At 36.8% G+C, this 20,234-nt stretch overlaps 2 protein-coding genes and 3 pseudogenes across 4 annotated transcripts; 1 reads left to right on the top strand and 4 right to left on the bottom strand.

Moving 5' to 3' along the window:
• Positions 1-917: 917 nt before the first annotated feature.
• Positions 918-1,865, bottom strand: LOC113768898 (annotated as a pseudogene).
• Positions 1,866-2,445: 580 nt separating this feature from the next.
• Positions 2,446-3,390, bottom strand: LOC113767373 (tropinone reductase homolog At5g06060-like). Its single transcript, XM_027311440.1, has one exon. The coding sequence runs from the start codon at positions 3,375-3,377 to the stop codon at positions 2,574-2,576; it is 804 nt and encodes a 267-aa protein (XP_027167241.1). The 5' UTR covers positions 3,378-3,390; the 3' UTR covers positions 2,446-2,573.
• Positions 3,391-9,318: 5,928 nt separating this feature from the next.
• On the bottom strand, positions 9,319-10,474 carry LOC113768897 (annotated as a pseudogene).
• Positions 10,475-12,094: 1,620 nt separating this feature from the next.
• Positions 12,095-12,928, bottom strand: LOC113768896 (annotated as a pseudogene).
• Positions 12,929-14,519: 1,591 nt separating this feature from the next.
• LOC113768336 (E3 ubiquitin-protein ligase CIP8-like) lies at positions 14,520-18,315 on the top strand. Of its 3 annotated transcripts, none has more exons than XM_027312650.1 (2): positions 14,520-15,883; positions 17,737-18,315. In XM_027312650.1, exon 1 carries the CDS (start codon positions 14,565-14,567, stop codon positions 15,870-15,872), a length of 1,308 nt encoding a protein of 435 aa, XP_027168451.1. In that variant the 5' UTR covers positions 14,520-14,564; the 3' UTR covers positions 15,873-15,883; positions 17,737-18,315. The 3 variants fall into 3 exon arrangements, with proteins under 3 accessions (XP_027168451.1, XP_027168449.1, XP_027168452.1); XM_027312648.1 differs by having other exon boundaries at positions 17,728-18,315; XM_027312651.1 differs by lacking the exon at positions 17,737-18,315 and adding an exon at positions 17,293-17,712.
• The last annotated feature ends 1,919 nt before the right edge of the window (positions 18,316-20,234 follow it).

Genomic DNA, 20,234 nt, shown 5'->3' with positions numbered 1-20,234 from the left:
GAGAAAATGGGCCTCATATTCTGAGGATTGGGAAAGGTTGATGGATGTATTGTGAATTTTACACTGTTATCTATTTTTGCGCTGTATTTGTAGCCAGAAACTACACTAGTAAACATCTGTAATCGGGCAAGTGCTATAATGTATACAGAGTCAAATTGGTTCATGAATTTGCACTCTAACATTTGAATTAGTATATTTTCCAACTGGTGTACAAGAAAAAAATGATAATTAGAAAATCAAGCAGGCTGAAAATAACCTTAAAGCTATGATAACAATTAACGACAATACATTGCCGTGATTTATGCAGGTCTAAGATCCTTTAAGCTGTGTTGAATACAAGCAAAAGTACGTCATGGCAGGCCTAAGATCCCTGCTTTTATTTCCTTTTCTTAGTATTCCGGCTATGATTTAGAAGACTTTCATCTTATGCAGGATTGTCGCCATTTGTAATGGCAAGATTTTTTTTTGACATTTTTAGTGTGCATTAAACTACCTTATTTTTTCTCAAATTAAAAATTAAAGATAGTTGTGACAATTTTAGAGTTACCATCCTCTAAATAAAAGTGCAAACCTAAACTATTTTGCACTTAAAAGATTCAAATGTATGTCTGATTAGTCATTAACAAAATAACCTAGTTCTGGAAAAACAATAATGTTTTGGACACAAGTTCAATAATTGAAGCTGGTGTGAGTAATTTTTTAAGGAGTTCAAAAAGTATGTCCGAAATTAGTTGAAGCAATGAGAAATGTTTGCTTTATTACAGGAACTTTAACAAACACTTAATTATCATAGACTGCAGATTACAGAGAGGAACACATAAAAGAAATAAGTTGACTTTTGAATTCAGAAGATCAAAGGCGCAAATTCTTCCTGTAATGTAGAACTCACAAGAAGGTTGAATGGGAATATCAATTAACTAAATCTGACATGATCCATTAACAGTCATTCTTTCATCCACAGCTATGACCTGGCCTGTAATATACGAACCAGCTGGAAGACAAAGGAAAGCAACCAGGGATGAGATTTCTTCTGGTTCTCCAATTCGCTTCATAGGCGTTCTTGAGTCTGCCTTCCTCATGTATTCTGCGTTGTTGAGCCCTTCTTCAGCTAACGAGGTCCGAATAATCCACGGAGCAATGCAATTGACCCGAATATTGTCTTTAGCCCATTCGCAAGCCATATTTTTCTTTAATTGATTGACTGCAGCTTTGGTTGCTGCATAAACAGATGAATTTTGCAGACCAATTAAGTAGGCCTGCAACAGAGGTAATGAACACAATGTTTCCAATCCCAGAAGCATTCACAAGAGGATATGCAAGTTGGGAGAAATGGTAACACGATTCAACATTGGTAGACATATGCAAAGAATAATCTTCAGCAGGATATTCAAGCGCTGGCTTGCCTTGGCATCTTGTAACATTATTTACAAGTATATTCAGCTTCCCATCAAAGATAGAAGAGATCTTTTCCATCGTCTGTGTTCTTTGCTCTCTCGAAGATGCATCACAGATTGAGCCATTTACTTTAAATCCCCCGTTGGACCATTCTTGCAGCCGTTCATTGAGCTCTGCTTGCGTTCTTGAAAAAGTATGCACGGTTGCACCTAGTTCAGCTAGCTCCTCCACAATTGCACGGCCTATTCCTCAAGTTCCACCGGTGACAAGAAGTCTCATTCCCATCAGAGACCATTTTGGACCCTTTTCACCGATAACAGCAAGATCTATACTTACCTGTGCTATGACGCTGAAGATGGAAAACAAAGGCTGATGATTTTAATAATAAACCTTAAAATTTTTGTGGGCAGGCAATATGATGTTGATTTCTAGTACCAATAGCAAACTGCCTGAAAATGTTTAGGATCCATTGTATATCACCAATTATGACAAGATTCCTGTTTGGAAATTCCAAGGTGGTCAAATTGGAAGCAGGCAAGGGCCTGCTTATCCAAGTTTCATTTCCATTTATTATCATATTAATCTTGAAATTCTTCAATACGATTCTAATAATGCAGATACCAGTTACTCTCCATTTTTAATTACTCCATCTGTATTCAAACATTGCAGACCATATATCAAGAATGTGGCTAGTGTGTAGTAACCATTAAATGGGGAGGAATGACTTACAAATGGTAAAACCCCTATAAATTGAAGAGACCCTCTCCACCCCAAGATTTTTAACTCTTGAATGAACTTATTTCTCTACCATAGTCTGATTTGAGAAGTATCTGCATAGAGTTACTACTAAGAATGACTATGCTCTGACATAAGTCAGTAAATTTGTGACGCATTTCAACTAATGACATAAAATTCAAGAAAAGTATTTTTTTCATCCACTGTAACTATGTTGAATTGTTTAGTTCAACCAACATTACTAATTAAAAACTATAAGATGTTGTAAACTATCATTAGTAGTTTTTAATATATTATTATCTTTAGTACCAAGCAAACAATATGCGAATAACAATTTACATGCCCAATTGGAAATAGAATTAACTGGGGGAAAACAACAAAAAGTTGTAAAATCTTGCTGGAAAATTAAACATTTGCATTGATAAGATAAATGGCCTATTCCCCTATTCAAATCCGTTGACAGTCATTCCTCCATCCACAGCTATAACTTGGCCAGTGATATAGGAAGCAGCCGGTAGACAAAGGAAAGCAACTACAGAGGAAACTTCTTCTGGCTCTCCAACTCGCCTCATAGGAGTTCTTGATTCTACCCTCTCCCTGTATTCTCTTTCATTCAGAACCTCTTCCACGAGTGGGGTTCTTATGTACCATGGTGCAACAGCATTAACCCGGATGTTATCTTTAGCCCACTCGCAAGCCAAATTCTTTGTGAGTTGATTCATTGCACCTTTTGTCATTGCATAAACGGATGAATAGTTCACACTTACCAGACCTGCAACGGAGGACAGGAAAACAATGTTTCCAATCCCAGAAGCTTTCAGGAGGGGGTAAGCGAGTTGGGAGAAATGGTGACAAGATTCAAGATTTGTAGAAACAATCAAATTATACTCTTCAGCAGTGTATACTTCAGCTGGCCTGCGTACAAATGTTCCAACGTTATTCACAAGGATATTGAGCTTCCCATTGAAGATAGAAGAAACCTTTTCCATGAGCTGCATTCTTTGCTCTCTTGAAGATGCATCACAGACCGAACCAGTGACTTTGAATCCCTTGGAGGACCATTCTTCCAAGCGCTCATTCAGCTCAGCTTCTTGTCTTGAAAATGTGTGCACTATTGCACCTAGTCCGGCTAGTTCCTCCACGATTGCATGCCCGACTCCTCGAGTTCCACCGGTGACTAGAGCTGTTATTCCAGAGAGAGACCATCTTGGACTATTTTTTCCAACGGTACTCTCCATGATTGACATTGGGATGAGCCTGAAGATTGCCAAAACCTAATGTTAATATAGAGATTTTTGGGCTAATAACTTATTAGAATAATGCAACGTCGTTGTGATTGTGGGAGTAGATGGTCCCCTTAAATCATCCAAAAGAAAGGAGAATACAAAATCCGGATAGGAATAAAATACCTGGAGAAGATCATCACCGCTTCCTCCCCATATAGCCAGCCTGTCCGCACATCGATTTGCTTCCCTGAAGTCATGGACGTCAGTGATGGTTGGCTGTCGAATCACGCTAGTATGGCGCAGCCGATCTTCTGCAGTACTCGTGTGCCACTTTTTATTTTATTTTTTATTATACTGCTTTTTTTCTTTCGTAAACATTATGTTTTATTTTCTTTTTGTTTCTTTAAAATTCAATAACTATTAACTGAGTAAAAATAAATATAATCATTTTAAAAAAGCAATATATAATCAAAAATTTAAAATACAGCAGAAAATTCATAAAAACTCATTTTTTATGCATTTTGATTTTTTGAGTTTGTTAAATTTTGTATATTACTTAGTTAATAGTTATTGGATTTTAAGCAAACAAGAAAGAAATAAAACATGATGTTTATAAAGGAAAAATAGTAATATAATAAAAAGTGGAACAGAAAATTCGTTACGCTAGTATGGAGACCTGATTTGTTTATGATTTTATAGATTTTTGTCAGATTTTCTGGCGGTTGGTCATCAAAATTAGGGAAGTGAAAATTTTTGCGAGTGCCTGCCATTTACTAGCATCAAAAGATTTTCAAATAGAAATGCTGTAGTAAAAGAGGTAATTTGTGAGGGCCCATCCGCTACTAAAGTAGCAGAGCTCAAGAAGAGAGAAGGCGAGAGAGTAGAAGAGGTCCGATTGCGCCCCCACGTGAATGGGCTGGTGGTTGGCGCCTCTTCCTCGGGACCGTTAGGTCCTGGGATCGAACCTCCGCAGCAACATCAGTTCGCCGTGCATTTAACGTGCTAGGTCCGGTTGGGGCGCTGGGCCGGGCCGAAGTGGGGATTAGTCGGGCCGCCTTTACGGACTTGACCCGGACACCCCACTCTGTCGACAAAAAAAAAAAGAAGAGGTCCGATTGCGAGTGAAATTTGAATGTGTGATTTTGAGATTCAATTAGATTAATTTTCAATTTAGTATCTAGTTTTGAGTGTTTCTTTGAGCGTGCACTATAATTTGCGTAATAATTGATGTTATTTAAGTTGTTTGCTACTTTGTTTGTCTGTCTTTCATAAAACTTGTACGAGAATACCTGCTTTGTACGTTATTTTGTGAGCCATAGATAGATTTATTGGATAGATGCATAAGTAGAAATACAAAACTAACTTATGAAAGAAACGTAACTGTTGAGGTTGGATCAACTTGTGTTCTTTGATAAATCTAACAATTTTCTGGTACAAATTCTCTCACTCTCTGTATTTTTTTAGATAGTTTGTTAATTCAAGTACTGTTGTTTTTGGTATATATTGATTCTAGATACATTGCTCCAAATAGACAGTTTATTGCCAGAATAACTTTCCTTCCAAAATATATATCCAAAGTAAGTTAATTTTAGAATTTATTATCTTTATGATCCTTTTTGCCACATAGCTTGCATATATGACAGGATAGAGGTAGTGGTATGCTCCATTTTTCTTTCCCATCTAATATCTTCCTCGATCCTCTCTTTAAACCTTCCCACATTTTTTTTTGTTTTGTTATCTTTTTTCCTTATCAAATGTAATTCTCAGACGTAAATATTTATATTAACAGCATCCAAAACTTCATTATCATTCTTGACATTGTTTCGGTGGATGAAAATATTTTTGTTATGTGTGCCTTGCAAGTTAGGCAAACAATCAATTATTTTTCTCTTGGATCTTCGTATCCATGACTGGTAAAGAAAAATGGTGAGAAGCGGTTACTTCTGATGGCTGAACCTCGAAGTGCAGAGTACTGGCTCAAATATTTCAACTCAACTTGCAATTGGGTCACCTATCTATCTTGTGAAATTTTTTTCAGTCTTGGAAATTTAATATAGTTGTACCATGACTGAGTGTTTTTTTAAGTCATCCGACTATATTTATTTGTCTTCTTGGTTAACAGTTTCTTATTATTTTTTTGGTCTGTCACCTATTTGAATGATTGCCAACATATTTCAAACTTGTTTTTAGAACCTCCTTAACTAATTCCATCTTGATTTTCTTTCATATTCTAAATTCTAGTTCCTGACTAGATAGGAAATTGTGCAAATCATTAAGTACGAGTTGCAGGAAAAAAATTATAATTGAGGAAAAAATTTTGGTTCCTGACTATGCACATTAGGTTCTATTTTTGGAAGAAATTATAAAAGAGGGAGTAATTTAAAAAGAGTAAGAAATTTATGTAATTGTTCGCATCATTTAGGGCACATCAAACTATAGTTTAAAAAAAATGAAATTTTGTAGCAATAGATAAAATATCTCCATTATTTATAAACTACCACTTTTGATAGAAGCCAGATCCTGAAAAAAAGAGCATAGAAATGTATATGATAAAGTGAGTGATATAAGGGTCCAATTAAATGTAATTGAATATTTAATTGGATAAGTAAATGAAATACTTACAAACTGTTATCGTTGCCTGCAGCAAAAAAAAAAGAAATACTTACAAACATTTTGCATTCGATTTGATAATCTTTTACGAAGATGTGAACATTTTTCACACCAATCAACTCCAAATACGAACACCAATATAGGGGGGGGGGGATTAATGTATTGCTTTGAACAATGTACTTCCATTTCCTAAGAATCAAGAGCATACAAAATTCGAAATTATCATTTTTTTAGAAAATTTGTAAAAAAATATTGCATAAAAATATATAAGTATAAATAATTTATACCTTCCTTTTTAAATGTCTAATATAAGAAGCATCATAATGAAATATGAATATGAATCGTGCATACTTGTTTTGAAGATCGAGATATAGGTTACCGTTGGAATCTTTAATTTCTATATTAACATTGCGTCTATTAAAAAGAAAATGTGATGTATGATACAATAGATACACACCATTTTTGCAAAATGAGATTGGCACGGTTATCTACAATTTTTGCATAATTCATAGAACATACCGTTGACGTTAATGCTTTGAATGTAAGTAAGTATTCAAAAATATTTAACTTTGTAGGCAGATATTTTCCATATTCAAATTAAGTCGAGGGCTAAGATGGATACTGCAAGGAAATTGAAAAAGATGATAGATTTCTATTTTTGTTTACGAAAATGACCAACGAGAGATCGTAGGTGCCGGTGAACTATTATGATGAATCAACATATGGGATAAGCAATGGGAAGAAATGACAGATATTGATGAAATATTGTGATTTTTGTCTTTTTTTGGTTGAAAGAATAAACTGCTATGGTTGAAGGATGCTATATTTTTATCTCTTGTTATGATCTTGGAGAAGTTTTAATTGAAGTGAAATTCGTATTCGGCGCCTGCCAATGAGAAACGTGTTGAGTTCAAAGACGAAAACGTCCCTTATTATGGTTTTGGAAAAGTTTTAATTAGAGTGAAATTCATATTTGACGCATGCATGCCATAGGGAAACGTGTTGTATTCAGAGATGGAAATGTGGTAGTGATTTGAAAGACGCACACTATTGACTTAAAATGGTACTGTACATGCAATACTAATGAGTTATCAATTGTAAAGAATAACGTTCACATGATAAAATAATTTTGAAAAGCAACTAAATATCAATAGTACATGCGGGCAGGGGTTGAGGCATATTTTATGGAATCAATTAAATGTGAAATGCCAGACAAATAGAACTGAGAGTGAGAAGGTGTGTGGAGATTTGTTGCTGAAAACCCTTCTCAAATTTATATAGATAAAAATTGCTTGTCCTTTTTTTTTAAAAGCACATATAATGCTAAAAGTGGCTTTGAAACATAAAGATAATTGAAGAACGTATTTAAAATTTTTCAAAAACACATAAATATCCACAAACATATCGTAAAAGAAACAGTAGAAGTCATTCACTACTACGAAGAAAATATTCAATAAATTATTCTCCGCCAGGATGTGTCTTCAGCTTTACTGCAACACGAATGGACGAACTAAAAGCATAGAGAGCCTCATGAATTCCTCAATTTTAATTCTTTTTCCCTAGCAGAAAATGGTACTGATAAGGCCGGCTGTAATTCACTCAACTCTTGAAGCAATATGCCATGTTTTAATTGCCGTTATGTTCTGCTTTCAAAGAGAGAAGTTCATCAATCATGTTTTAGCTATTTAACAATTGCATGTTACAACATATCCTGGAAATCAGTTTCTTTACGCTAGCAAAAGGCATTTTGAATTGGTATTATTTGTAAAAAAAAAAAAAATTTATTTACTTACATCACAAACATATTTTTTAATTATCCTTTAAAAGTTTATTGTAATTCAAATAATCTGCTATCCAAACACATCCATATAAGATAACAATACAGGACAGTTCTTGTCCAACGCTTCTTCCTCTAGCTAAACCAAAGCAACAAAATCATCCCCCCAGAAGGAATCAGAGAGGCTAAAATAGAACTTTTTTGGGATAAAATAGAATTAGATCTACAATTCTCTATAATCCTTAACTAATGAGACCACTAATCATGGATCCGTTTAACTTCCAACGGCTGGTCAAGACCATTTCTAGGTTCTTGCACCTATTTGTTAGAGTCACACAACACACACAAAAAGGTTAACCATTTTGATTACAAAATTGCTTAATATTACCTTCTAAAAATCTAAGAGCACGTTTGATTTGCAAATTTTTAGATTTTTTTTTAAAAAAAATTGTAACGATATGATGTATGAAATTAAAAATGTAACATAAAAATAAGTCAAGAGAATATTCTAAATTTTTGTCCGAGAAACTCGCAATCTAAACGAAGCCTAAGATTAGTTAATTGTGCCTATCAATAGGTAGTTCCCAGAGTTAACGAATCAATAGGCATGATGCCATGATTAGAAGTAGAGGTGGCAAAATGGATATATGGATCATGATTGGTTTCATAAAAATGGATCATGGATTAAATGGTCTAATCCATTTAAATCCATATAATAAATGGTTGTATATAGATTGGATCCAAATGGATGATGGATATCCAATTATCCAATTAAAATTCATTTAACTAACATACATCTAATTTCTTTAACTAGCATGCAGCTTAAAATGACACTCCTAAGAGTGTTTTAAAAGGCAAAAGCGTTGGTGAGACATTTTATCTTTGCCTAGATTGGGCGAAAGCCATCAGACGTAAGCTCCATAAATTTTTAAATTTTAAATAAATAAAATTACAAATCCTTGTAATATATGAAGAAATATTATAAAGTTATAGTAATATTTATGTTATAAAGAAAATTGTTTAGTTGAAACAATGGTCACTAGAGAATAAAATGTGAAACTTTTAAATAATTTAGGTCTCAATTATAATTTTAGAAAGATAAAACAACAATAAGACACAAAATGGGGAAAATTTAAATGATGAAGCAAAATGATGGGGTTATATGCAAAAACTATCATGGTACATCCCTAAAGCTACGCCATCATTCCTCTTCATACTCTGCGCCGTTTCTTTCTTTAGTATCTTTTCACTTTCTCCTCTTCTTCTACCCAAACAAACTCATTTCGTCTGATTTATCCTTTTCTGCTATCCTTTGCAGATCCTTCACGACTCCTTCTTCCGCTTCTATCTTTCTATTTTGTGGTCACCTTCTATTTCTCTCCCTATATCAGTATCAGCACTTTTTTTTTTGTTTTCTGCAACAGAGCACGCGCGTGCGCCTTTCACGCCCTGGGCAACGGCTTAAAGCTGATGACATCACTGGGCTTTCGCCCAATAGAAGCTACACCTTATTTGGAAGGCCGGGCGCGCCCCAAAACGCACCCGGACTACGCCTTGGAAAACAATGCTCCTAAGTTAATAGGATGAGTTCTGATAACTAAGAAGAATAAAAACAGAAAAAAAAAATGAACCATCAAGGCAATTGGTTTTATTTGAAGTCTCTTCTGATTCTATCTTCTTCAAGAACTCTGGTTCATTGATCAAATATTCAACCATTGAGGTTCTAACAAGCCAGGGTGCAACAGAATTGACACGAATATCATCTTTAGCCCACTCGCAACCCAAATTCTTGGTGACCTGATTCATTGCAGCTTTAGTCGCTCCCTAAACAGACGAATATTGCAGACTTACCATACCTGCAACGGAGGAAATGAACACCATGTTTCCGGCCCCAGATGCTTTCAGAAGAGGATAAGAAAGTTGGGAGAGATGGAAACTAGGTTCAAGATTGGTGGACAGGTGCAAAGAATATTCTTCTGCAGTATAATCAACTGCTGGCTTCCCTGTGCATACTGCAGCATTATTTACAAGAACGTTCAGCTTGCCATTGACGATCAAAGATACTTTTTCAACCAGTCGAATTCTTCTCTCTTGAAGATACATCACAGGTAGAACCCGTGACTTCGAATCCCTTTGAAGACCATTCTTGCAAGAGTTAGCTGAGATCTGCTTAGGGGGTGCAAACGAATCGAGCGGCTCGATTCAAGTTCGACTCGAGCTCGATATTCAAGTTCGACTCGAGCTCGATATTGATCGAGCTCGAGTCGAGCTCGAGCTGGTCGAGCCAGAGTCGAGCTCGTTAGCTCGCGAGCTCGAATATATATATATATATATATATTTTTATTTTTAATAGTAAAATTATATAAATATTCTTAATATTTTATTATTTATTAAGAAAAAATATTATTTTATTTATTTTTTAAAAAATAAAATTTTTATTTTTTATTTTTTTCGAGCTCGAGCTTGAAAATTACCAGCTCGTCGAGCTCGAGCTCGAGTTCGAGTTCGATGAAATTAAGTAAAGGCTCGACTCGATAAGACCAAAACTCGACTCGACTCGACTCGTTTGCAGCCGTAGATCTGCTCCATTCCTTGAACAAGTGTGCTCTGTAGCACCAAATTCAGCAAGTTCCTTCGTGATTGCTCGGCCTATTCCGCGAGTTCCACCAGTGACAAGAGCAGTGGCACTTGATAGAGACCATCTTGAGCTGTTTTCTGCCACCTTTGCCATGGATCGGAATTGAAACTATGATGACTAACCCCAAACAGGGCGATATAGAGATAGATAATAATATTAGAAATTTAGAGTGAATTTACCTCTTTTTTAATCATTTTTAAATAGTTGAAATTACTCTGAACAAATAATTATATACATCTGCATTGTGTAGGATGGAGAATAAAGTAAAATACAGAAAGAAAAAATGTTTAATATCTTTACCATTTACTGACGCCTGTCTTATGAGTGTCATAACACTAAAAAAAAAAAAATCTGAAATGAAGTCATAAAGCAATTGATGAGTCATCATTATCAAAGTAGACAATATTGTTGGGCAAGCTCCTAGCATGACACCTCATCAACGGACCTCAACCTCGAGATCTCCAAGAATATATAGAATGCCAAATCAAACAGTGTCGATCATTATAGGGATATAAAAGAAAGGTGTAACACCAAAGAAAAAATACGTATACATATCTCTTTTCATTCATAAGATAGAACAATTTTGAATTCTTCTTTCTAACTTGATTGTCGGAGTTTATTCCGAGGATCAAGCCCCCTTCATTTTTACAGGTTATTTGCTAAGCTTGAACAACATCAAGACAAAGTTGCAGAACTCAGCTTCTACATAGGACAAGCAAGAAATGTTGTCTTGCTCAGTAATTGGTCTTGAGCAATGATAATGCTCGAAATTGTATCATAAAGCCCATTATCACTTTACCTTCTTAAGCGATACAGTATTTATAAAGCCCCAAATTATTTATCACTCTACGGTATTGGAAAGTTTGAATTGTCTTTTAGTTTCCATGTAATTTTGTTTATCATTTAAGAAAAGGTCCATAATGATTTGGACGAAAAGGTCCGTGTCCTATGTTACAACAGCTAACTTGACCCACAAAGCTAAGCAAAACAAAATGTTACTGTAACGGGATGTTCCAAATTGAATGTGACATGGAGATTCTAACAAGGAGTGCATAAAGATTTCGTGGACATTGGGATTTTTATTTTCGTGCATATTATATGAAATTCCAAATTGGTTAAGTTTATTACAAAAGTTGAAGTTAATTTTCAGCTAATTAGTTGTTAGAGATTAAATATTTACTGCGCATGACTAATTGAAGTGTCAACTATAATAACTTATGCTAGAAAAAAGATGTTGAGTAAAACGCCTGGTCAAAAATTCAACTGCAAGGCTAGAAGAGAAAGTATTTGTCAAGATTCTTATTAAGTAGCTTTCTAGAGTCACCAGAATATCAACGTGAAATTACTGTGTTTAATACTTAATCAAACCATGTAGAATCAGTTTATTGAAACATTTCCAGCCAAAATTTTGGGTTCTTATCATCATTGAGAAGTACTGCCCACCATACGTGAAAGCAAAATTCCAACCTCAAGATTGAGTCAATTGCTTCTGCTGAAATGAAGAACGGGAAAGAGTAGCAAGAAATGATAGGGATTATGTCACATATTAAAGACAAAAAAAAAATAATTTTGCAACAAGAAATACTTCTCAATAACAGACCTTAGTACTTAGCATAGAGCATCTCCATCAGAAGACATAAAGGCATTAATAGCAGACACTTATCTTTTGTTTTTTTGGGTAAGCAAGAATTTGAGGAGAGCAATTCTTAATTTCTACTCCTAACAATATAAAAAGACATTCTTAATTTATACGTAATTGTTGCTAAATGTGTCTTTAAAATATAAAGGTAATTAAAAAACGTATTTATTCTTTTTTCCCTAGCAGAAAATGGTACTGATAAGGCTGGTGATGCCATGATTAGAAGACATCCAAATGTGGAGGATATCTCTTCTGGTTCTCCTACTCGCCTCATTCGAGTTCTTGCCTCGATCTTCTTCAGGTCCTCTGAGTCATTGAGCATATGTTCTACTAGGGGAGTTCTAACAGACCAAGGTGCAACACAATTGACCCTAATGTTATCGTTTAGCCCATTGACAAGCCAAATTCTTGGTGAGTTGATTTATTGCACCTTTAGCCGCTGAATAAGATGATGAATATTGCAGACTTACCATTCCAAGAACTGAGGAAATGAACACGACATTCCCGTTCCCAGATGCTTTCAGGAGAGGATAAGCAAGTTGAGAGAACTGGAAACTAGATTCAAGATTGGTAGACATGATCAGATCATACTCTTCAGCAGTGAACTCAACAGCTGGCTTCCCTACATTATTTAGAAGAATGTTCAGCTTGCCATTGAATAAAGAAGCGAACTTTTCCATGAGCTGTGTTCTTTGATCTCTTGAACCAGTTACTTTGAATCCCTTCGAGGACCATTCTTGCAGGCGTTGATTGAGCTCTGCTTCAGTTCTTGAAAAAGTATGGACAGTTACTCCTAGTTCAGCCAGTTCCTCCACGATTGCACGCCCGATTCCTCGACTTCCACCGGTGACAGGAGCTGTCATTCCTGACAGAGACCATCTCGAACTGCTTGTTCCCACCTTTGCCATGGATAAAGCTAGAGAACTCTCAGAAAAAAGGAATAATAAAGATCAGAAAAATGCAAAAAAAAAAACAAAAAAAAATGGCCAATGCTATAAATAAGCCTCAAGTACTTGTTTAATAATAGCAAATTGCGGCAGCTATACGAAATCTTAGATGCTTACAGGCGTAAAAAGCTTCAGAATAATCAGTTGCTAACCTTAGCAGCAGAAGCTTGAAACAGATTTAAAAAAGAACCCTTATTATGCTCGGTGCATGGTCGGATTATTTTCCTTTTTCCCCCATATAGAACCCTTATTATGCCAATTGCCAAGAACAATAATATCTCGACAAAGGAAACGTGTTGTGAGCTACACGGTAATAGACAAGAAGTATGAATCAAGAAATACTAAAGCAAGTTTTTAAGTGCAGAGGCCCGGTCCTGAGCCCACACACGTGGCAGCCCAGGGAGGCCTGAGCTGGGCTTAACCCTCAGGCCCATGGGATCCGTCCCGCGGCCCCCCGCCGCTAGGGTTCCAAGGGGCTCCAGAGAACAATCCCGCATAGGTCGGGATTGCCCCCAGTGCGGGATTGAGGCTATTCTGAGCAGGTCCCGCAACGTACGGAGGTCGGGCTCCTAAGCAGGTATAAATGGTAACGCACACCGGTTGCGCAAGGTACGCTCAATATACGCCAATTACTCCCGACTGTGTTACTTCCCGTGGATCTTACTTACCAGAAAACTAACTTGACCGTCGGAGTGCCCTCGGGGACGACCTCGGGACTCCCCCACTGGATCACTTCCTTGTTCGTTTTTCAGGCTTAGGACGCGCTCTTCTCATCAGCACGCCGAACTCATCAGGTCAGCTCGGTCCGGGGAAGTTCCGTGCTTCTTCATTAAGCATTTCTCCACTGAAGACAAGAAAAAACTGTTCCAAGTAATAAACGGTTCCAAACTATGGTGGATGGAATATAATATATAGAATTGCTAGCACTTAGGCCTAAAGTTGGAGCAAAAGATCTCCAAAACATGTTCTGAACCCATCGAAAACTCCTATACTTGGAAGCATGTTCAATTTTATGAAGAAATTTAATAAAAACTAGTAAATCACGAGAATAATTGTTTGGATGGTAAGTTATTTGGGATTATTTGGAATATTTTTACTGTAGCACTTTTTGTGATGTGATGTATGTGAGATAAAAAGATAATTGAAAAGATAAAAAGGTGTATTAAAAATTATAATGATGATGTAAGCAAATAAAACTGGATAAATAATACTCAATCCAAACAAACTATCGAGTTGTTGAAATTTAATTCCGTACTTAAGGACGTTCAGAACATATCTTCCTTCATGATTAAAAGAACCTAAAGCACTTGAGGTAGAATTTTCTTCTTCTTTTTTTTTTTTCTCTGAGTGTATTGAATTAAAAAAAAAACTAGAAATCAAGAAGGGAAGCTGGAAAAGTGTTCATTTTTAGTCAAAATGAGAGAGAAAATAAAAGAGGAAATTGCTGATCACCTACCCCCTTGGCCCATGGCGTAGAATATCAAACAAAAGAAAACGCAAAAAGATGGGAATTTTTAGATAGAAAATAATTTTCGAAAAAAAGGTGTTTCCTTTCTCACTTTTATTCCTCCTACTCTCCCCACCCCGCTGAAACAGAATGGCTGAGACGACGTTGCTTCAGCTACTCAGACTCCACCAGGACGATGACGGCCTAGACGACGTCATTGAAGAAGTAGATTTTTCTCATCATCAAACCCATCCCCACCGCCATCATCTCGATCCCTACTGGTCTTCCGATTTCGATGCCTTCACTTTAGATCCCTCCTCCGATTTCCCACCGTCCGATGTTCTTCCCCGTGGCCGACTCTCCACTCTCCATCGTTCATCATCAATATTGGTTGATTCCCCCAGCGACATCGTGTCGGAGCCCGAATCGGTTGTCACCAGCGCTGATCTTTTCGACCGCGAGAATCAGGTCAATTTCGTTATGGACCTCCTGCACCAACGAGTTGAGCAGTCCCAATTGTCCTCCACAACCTGTGTGGTGATTGACCCGGAGATTTCTGATGCTGGCCCGAATTTCGGGATTCATGAAGGAAACGACGGAATGGAGCCGACCCATTTGGATCTTGATCTGAATCTAGGGTTTCTCGGAGAGCCCACTTCGGCAAATGTGGAAAATTCGGGGTTCGTAGCTGAAAATTTTGAGGGTGGGGACCATTTTGTAACCGGGTTGCGAGTCGTGGATATCGGGTCGGAATCGGATTCTGATATAAACCATGACGTTGAGATTGATTTTAGTGCTGACGATGATGATATAAGTGAGGGTGATGATGATCCAAGCCTTAGGCTCTGTTGGGATTCTTTTCAGATAGAGGATCATAGAGAAGTTAATGAGGATTTTGAGTGGGAGGAAGTGGATGAAGGAGTTGATGAGAGAGAGGTTCTGAGCATGTTTCTGGATGATGATGACATGCCGGTGATGGCCCGGGAGGAGAGTGCAGATGTATCTAGGAATTTGGACTGGGAGGTTTTGTTAGATGTGCAGAATTTGGAAGCAATCCCCGAGAATGTGAATGAAGGGTTCAATGAGTTGAATTTTGGCGTAAACGAGCATGATGAGTACAACTACACCGCTGAGTATGAGATGTTGTTTGGGCAATTTGCAGAGAGCGAAAATGCCATAATAGGCAGGCCACCAGCTGCTAAGAACGTTGTAAAGAGTCTTCCTTTAGTGATTTTGTGTGAGGAGGATTTGAAAAAGAATAGCTTGATTTGTGCTGTTTGTAAGGATGAGATGGGAGTTGGTGAGAAGGCAAGGCAGCTGCCTTGTAATCATAGGTATCATGGGGATTGTATTCTTCCATGGCTGGGGATTAGGAATACATGTCCTGTTTGTAGGTATGAGTTGCCTACTGATGATCCAGACTATGAAAGGAGGAAGAGGGACCAAAGAGCTACTTGAGTGAATTGAAGGTATATTGTTTTGTAGTATCTGGGTGACTTTGTTTTTCAGCTGTGTGTTGTGCTTAATATAGATGATACTCTTAGATACACACAAATGGATTATGTAACTTTGAGAAGAGCTGAAAGTTACAGAGTTTCTTCATTCTTTTGATGATGTGAATGTTTTATTGCTGAGCTATTTAGTTGAAAGTATATCAGACACCACACTTCAAATATGTAGATAATGAATGTGGTTGCTGTATCTGCCTCTGTTGTACTCTGAGGTTGAGTGCAGGATACTGAAATGTGTATATTAGTAATCTTAAACATCATTGACTTTTGGTTTCCTTAAACCTTGTAGCTCTGGATGTTGTTGCGAGACCTGTTTCTCTTGCATTGTCTGATAAGAATTTACTTGAGCTTCAAGGGACTATCTTTTGTATGTAATAATTATGTAACTGCTGCTTTCCAAGAAAACAATGCAGTTTGCCATCCACAAAATGTAAGAAATGGAAGAATGGTGAAACACAATTCAGATCCAACACAAAAGGAAATTGACCACATCAGATTTTTATTTGAAGTTGTCTTTTTCTTTATGGTTTGCTTCCTTGTCATCCTAAATTTCTTCCAACCCTACATTAAAGCAGTTAGTCATTGGTATATTTTCCATTGCTAGCTCATAAATAACCATTAAGCAAGTAGCATACTAGTCTTGGCTCTGAGATTGGTTAAATAGCATTGTTTGCAAGTTTGAGTGTAATTTAGCTAGCTTTTGGCCTACAGGATATCTTTATATTGTTTCCACTGCTGTAAAGTCTTTTAAATGTGTTGCCTTTTTTTTTTAAGAGTATTTTAACTGATGCATTATGTTACTCATTTCACATTAGTTTAATAATCAAATTGTTGGAATTTGCAAGCTTGACCAATGGAGCCTCTACTAGTTGGTATATGTAATTCATTTAGGATGTGTTGAAGAGGACAAGAGTCATATCATCCATTTTGAAGCAAAAAGACTAATAGTTAAATTACATTGATTGCTTGAACCCTGATTCAGTTATCTTACAACACTTTCTGTTGCCAGGCTTACCTGTCATGACTTCCGATCTTATATCAACAAACGCCTGAAATTCACAATTAATCTTCTTATTTGAAAGCAGAAATGAAATATATATCTAGTTCGTGCTTCCTTTTGTCTCTTTATGTGCTTGTCTGTATATGTCTGTACATGTAATTTATACCTTGTGGATTTTGAAAAGGGGGGGGGGGTATGAAATGTGGCTTTTTTGGTATTAAGAAATCCACTATTACTGGTAGGTTTCATCAGCACTTGAGAATGATTATAAACTATATGTGAATGCAATCTAATTGGCTTTTTGGGATATTCCTAACCCCAATTTTCTGTAACACCTGTTTGATCATAGATTTTTTTGTTATTAAAGGGTGACACGGTCGTGGCTCTAGTTCAATTGATGGTGGGCGTCATCATCCAATCGCCAGTTCCTAGTTTTTATTTGATTTTTTTTTTTTATAAATGAGCGTGTAGAGAAATAATAGCTGGGAAAAGTTTCTATTGAGATTGATTACAGAGTATATGACATTGTACTGCAGGCACGAGTGCCTGAACCACATTTTTACAATCTCTATAACTATCAATTTGCTTTTATAAAGGATTTTAAAGGCATTAAGAGTTCTAGATTCTGAATGCTTATTTCTGTAGTCCTGAAATAAATTTGAAGTTGTGTTTGACACTCATCAGTCCTCAACAGTGAAAGTATTATTTTTGCTGTGTTTTGTGCTAACTATTCTCTTGTTGGTGCCTTAAGCTATTCAACTTCATTTTGCTATGTGCTGTGATTGAGTTCTGGATCTGTTAGATTTCCTAGGTGATGGATGCTTGGAGATGGCATCATATAGTTGCTGGGGGAAATTGACCTCAGATCTACTGATGCTGCATAGATTCTTGTGGCTCTACAAGACAACGAAGTTTGTTTACTGAAAGCCCCCCAAAAGGGATCAGCTGACCCAGAAACTTTTAGTTGAGAGCTCTGAATTGAACATTCCTGATGTGTGTTTGAGTATTTAACTTGTGCTGGAGTCAAGGACTCGATTGGACATGGTGAAGATGGCTTAAAAAGAAGTTAGGGGATTTTACCAAGGATTTGTTTTTCTTCTATAGAGGTATACTTTCAAAATACTGCATGACATGATTTTTGCAGGGAGCCTTTCCACTGGGGAAGAGTTACATAGAAATGTTGGATGTAATCAAAGCCCCATCTGAGTAAAAGAGATTTGGGTTTAGGGTACAGGTCAAAGGCATAGAAAGTGAGGACTATTACGTAGTGGCTACATGATACAGTGTATTTGTAATTTTGGATGAAATTCTAGCTGTCAATCTTTTACTTGCACCATATCCCCTGTGCTGTGGTATCACACATATTGGGTTGACTACCTTCTTCTTGCCCCTCTAATATCTGATGAGCCTTGCATTTTCCTTTTTCTGTAGCACTTCCTTTTTCTGTAGCACTTCTGGTTACCTTTACTGGTTGATTAATGCTTTTGAGCATTTTGGGAATTTCTGGCTTTGCTCATGCCTTCATGGATGACGATCTCTGGATGGCCGGTATGAGCTGGAAATCTCAGCCAAGAACAGTAGAGGATACTAATTTGAGTAGTTTTCTTCGTGCTAAATATGGCTTTACTTGTGATACGCTCAAGTAAGAAAGACGTTCCAGGTTCAAGCCCGTTTCCACTTCCACATTCCTGCCTAAAATTCCATCCTCACCAAATTCAAATTGTCTCCCCTGCTAACTAGATCTACATGCTTCACGGCTGAGCCGATTACGAAGAATCACCTTGAAAGCATTTGAGCATACTAACTGCACAGAACTAGAGTCAAATGTCGATTACCTCGTAATCTGAATTTCTGAAATGATCATATTCACATGGAAGATGCTTCATGAGCTCGAAGGGATCTACCAACTGCACCTGGAGAATGCCCAGCTATGATATATTTGATCTCTAAAAGAACTTGAGGACCTCACCATTTGAGAGATCAGAAAATGGGCCACACCAGCACGACACCATCCATCCATGTTCTCTCAAAATTGTCTCCCCTGCTAATTCAGAATTAAGTTTATAGTTTCTACTACAAGAAAATCTGCTATTTCCTCAGATGTTGTAGAGCCTAACGCCTGGTTGCTCGCCATGCATCATGTGTACAAGGTGCACGGTCCATAAGCTCAAAGCCACAAACATTTTCATGCTCGTTGAGAAAAGCATAGGTTAGTAGTTGTAATAAGTTCTGATTGTATGGACTACTTGACACGGAAAGCTAAACTTTAAGTTTGTCATTTGATTTCAAAAAGGACATAATTCCATGGATTTATTTTAAGTTTCTGGCATAATAACATAAGTTCTACTTTTTTGATAAAAGGTTTGATTCCATGGTATCCTTTATGATGCAAGAATTACATCAGTTCTTCTTCCCAGAGTGCTTCCCATTCGAAGCATCAGCTGATGTTTCCTCTTCAGACTTTGCTACACTGTTCAGCAGTTCATGGAAGCTTGCAGGATCTGCATAGGATTGATGTGGAGGCAACCTATGCAAAGATGGGTACATAGATTAGACAAAGAAAGCAAAGAAACTTCCGACAGCTATACCTGAATTTTCCTTACCTGCTTGCCTTCACAGTCTGTCCATCTGTATTCACTTTCACATCATAAATATTGCCTGCAAAATGTGCTAGTAATCTCAATTGGGATACCGAATAATGACATTCTCCAGACATATGATACAAATTAAGTGGTAGGGGCATTGAAGATCCGCACCAGAAACTTTCCAGTTAGCTATTCTGCATGCATTCTAACAAAATACTGAAAGAACTCTCTCTTATTGTGCCAAAACAAACATAAATCCAATCATAACTGCTCTAAGTATGACTACCCAACAGATCCTAAGGTTGGTTTACATGCTTCATATTGTTTCATTCCTTGAAACTCTTCAGAAATATTGAAAATAACTGTTTTTTCCTTTTCAACTGAGTTCAACTAGATGTATTGAGAGAATGAATTACAGCTGCATGAAATCATCAAGTCTCCAGCATCAAGTAGGGAAAGGATGCTAACCTTTAAACAAACTATCTCAGAATAACATAAAGCTTCATACTCGTTTCAGGTCAAAAGAAAACTAACTAAACAATTTCAGCTTGCAAAGTACATGGGGTACACGAAGAGAATGAATCTCAGAACACTGCAATTAACTATGACAAGAACTACTGCCCTTATTACATATGCAAGTATGAAGCAATAGACAAAATGCTACTAGGATTTTAAGGATTTAAGTAGGAGAAATAGGACTTCTACACACATAAAATCAATTGCT

The sequence above is a fragment of the Coffea eugenioides genome, chromosome 4, assembly GCF_003713205.1.
Source record: "Coffea eugenioides isolate CCC68of chromosome 4, Ceug_1.0, whole genome shotgun sequence".
Lineage (NCBI taxonomy): Eukaryota > Viridiplantae > Streptophyta > Magnoliopsida > Gentianales > Rubiaceae > Coffea > Coffea eugenioides.
Note: the sequence above shows the minus strand (reverse complement) of the source record. Positions and strands in the feature narration are given on the sequence as shown.

Coding starts and splice junctions, on each gene's coding strand:
- LOC113768336 (XM_027312650.1), top strand. CDS start 14,565: ATGGCTGAGACGACGTTGCTTCAGCTACTCAGACTCCACCAGGACGAT.
- LOC113767373 (XM_027311440.1), bottom strand. CDS start 3,377: ATGTCAATCATGGAGAGTACCGTTGGAAAAAATAGTCCAAGATGGTCT.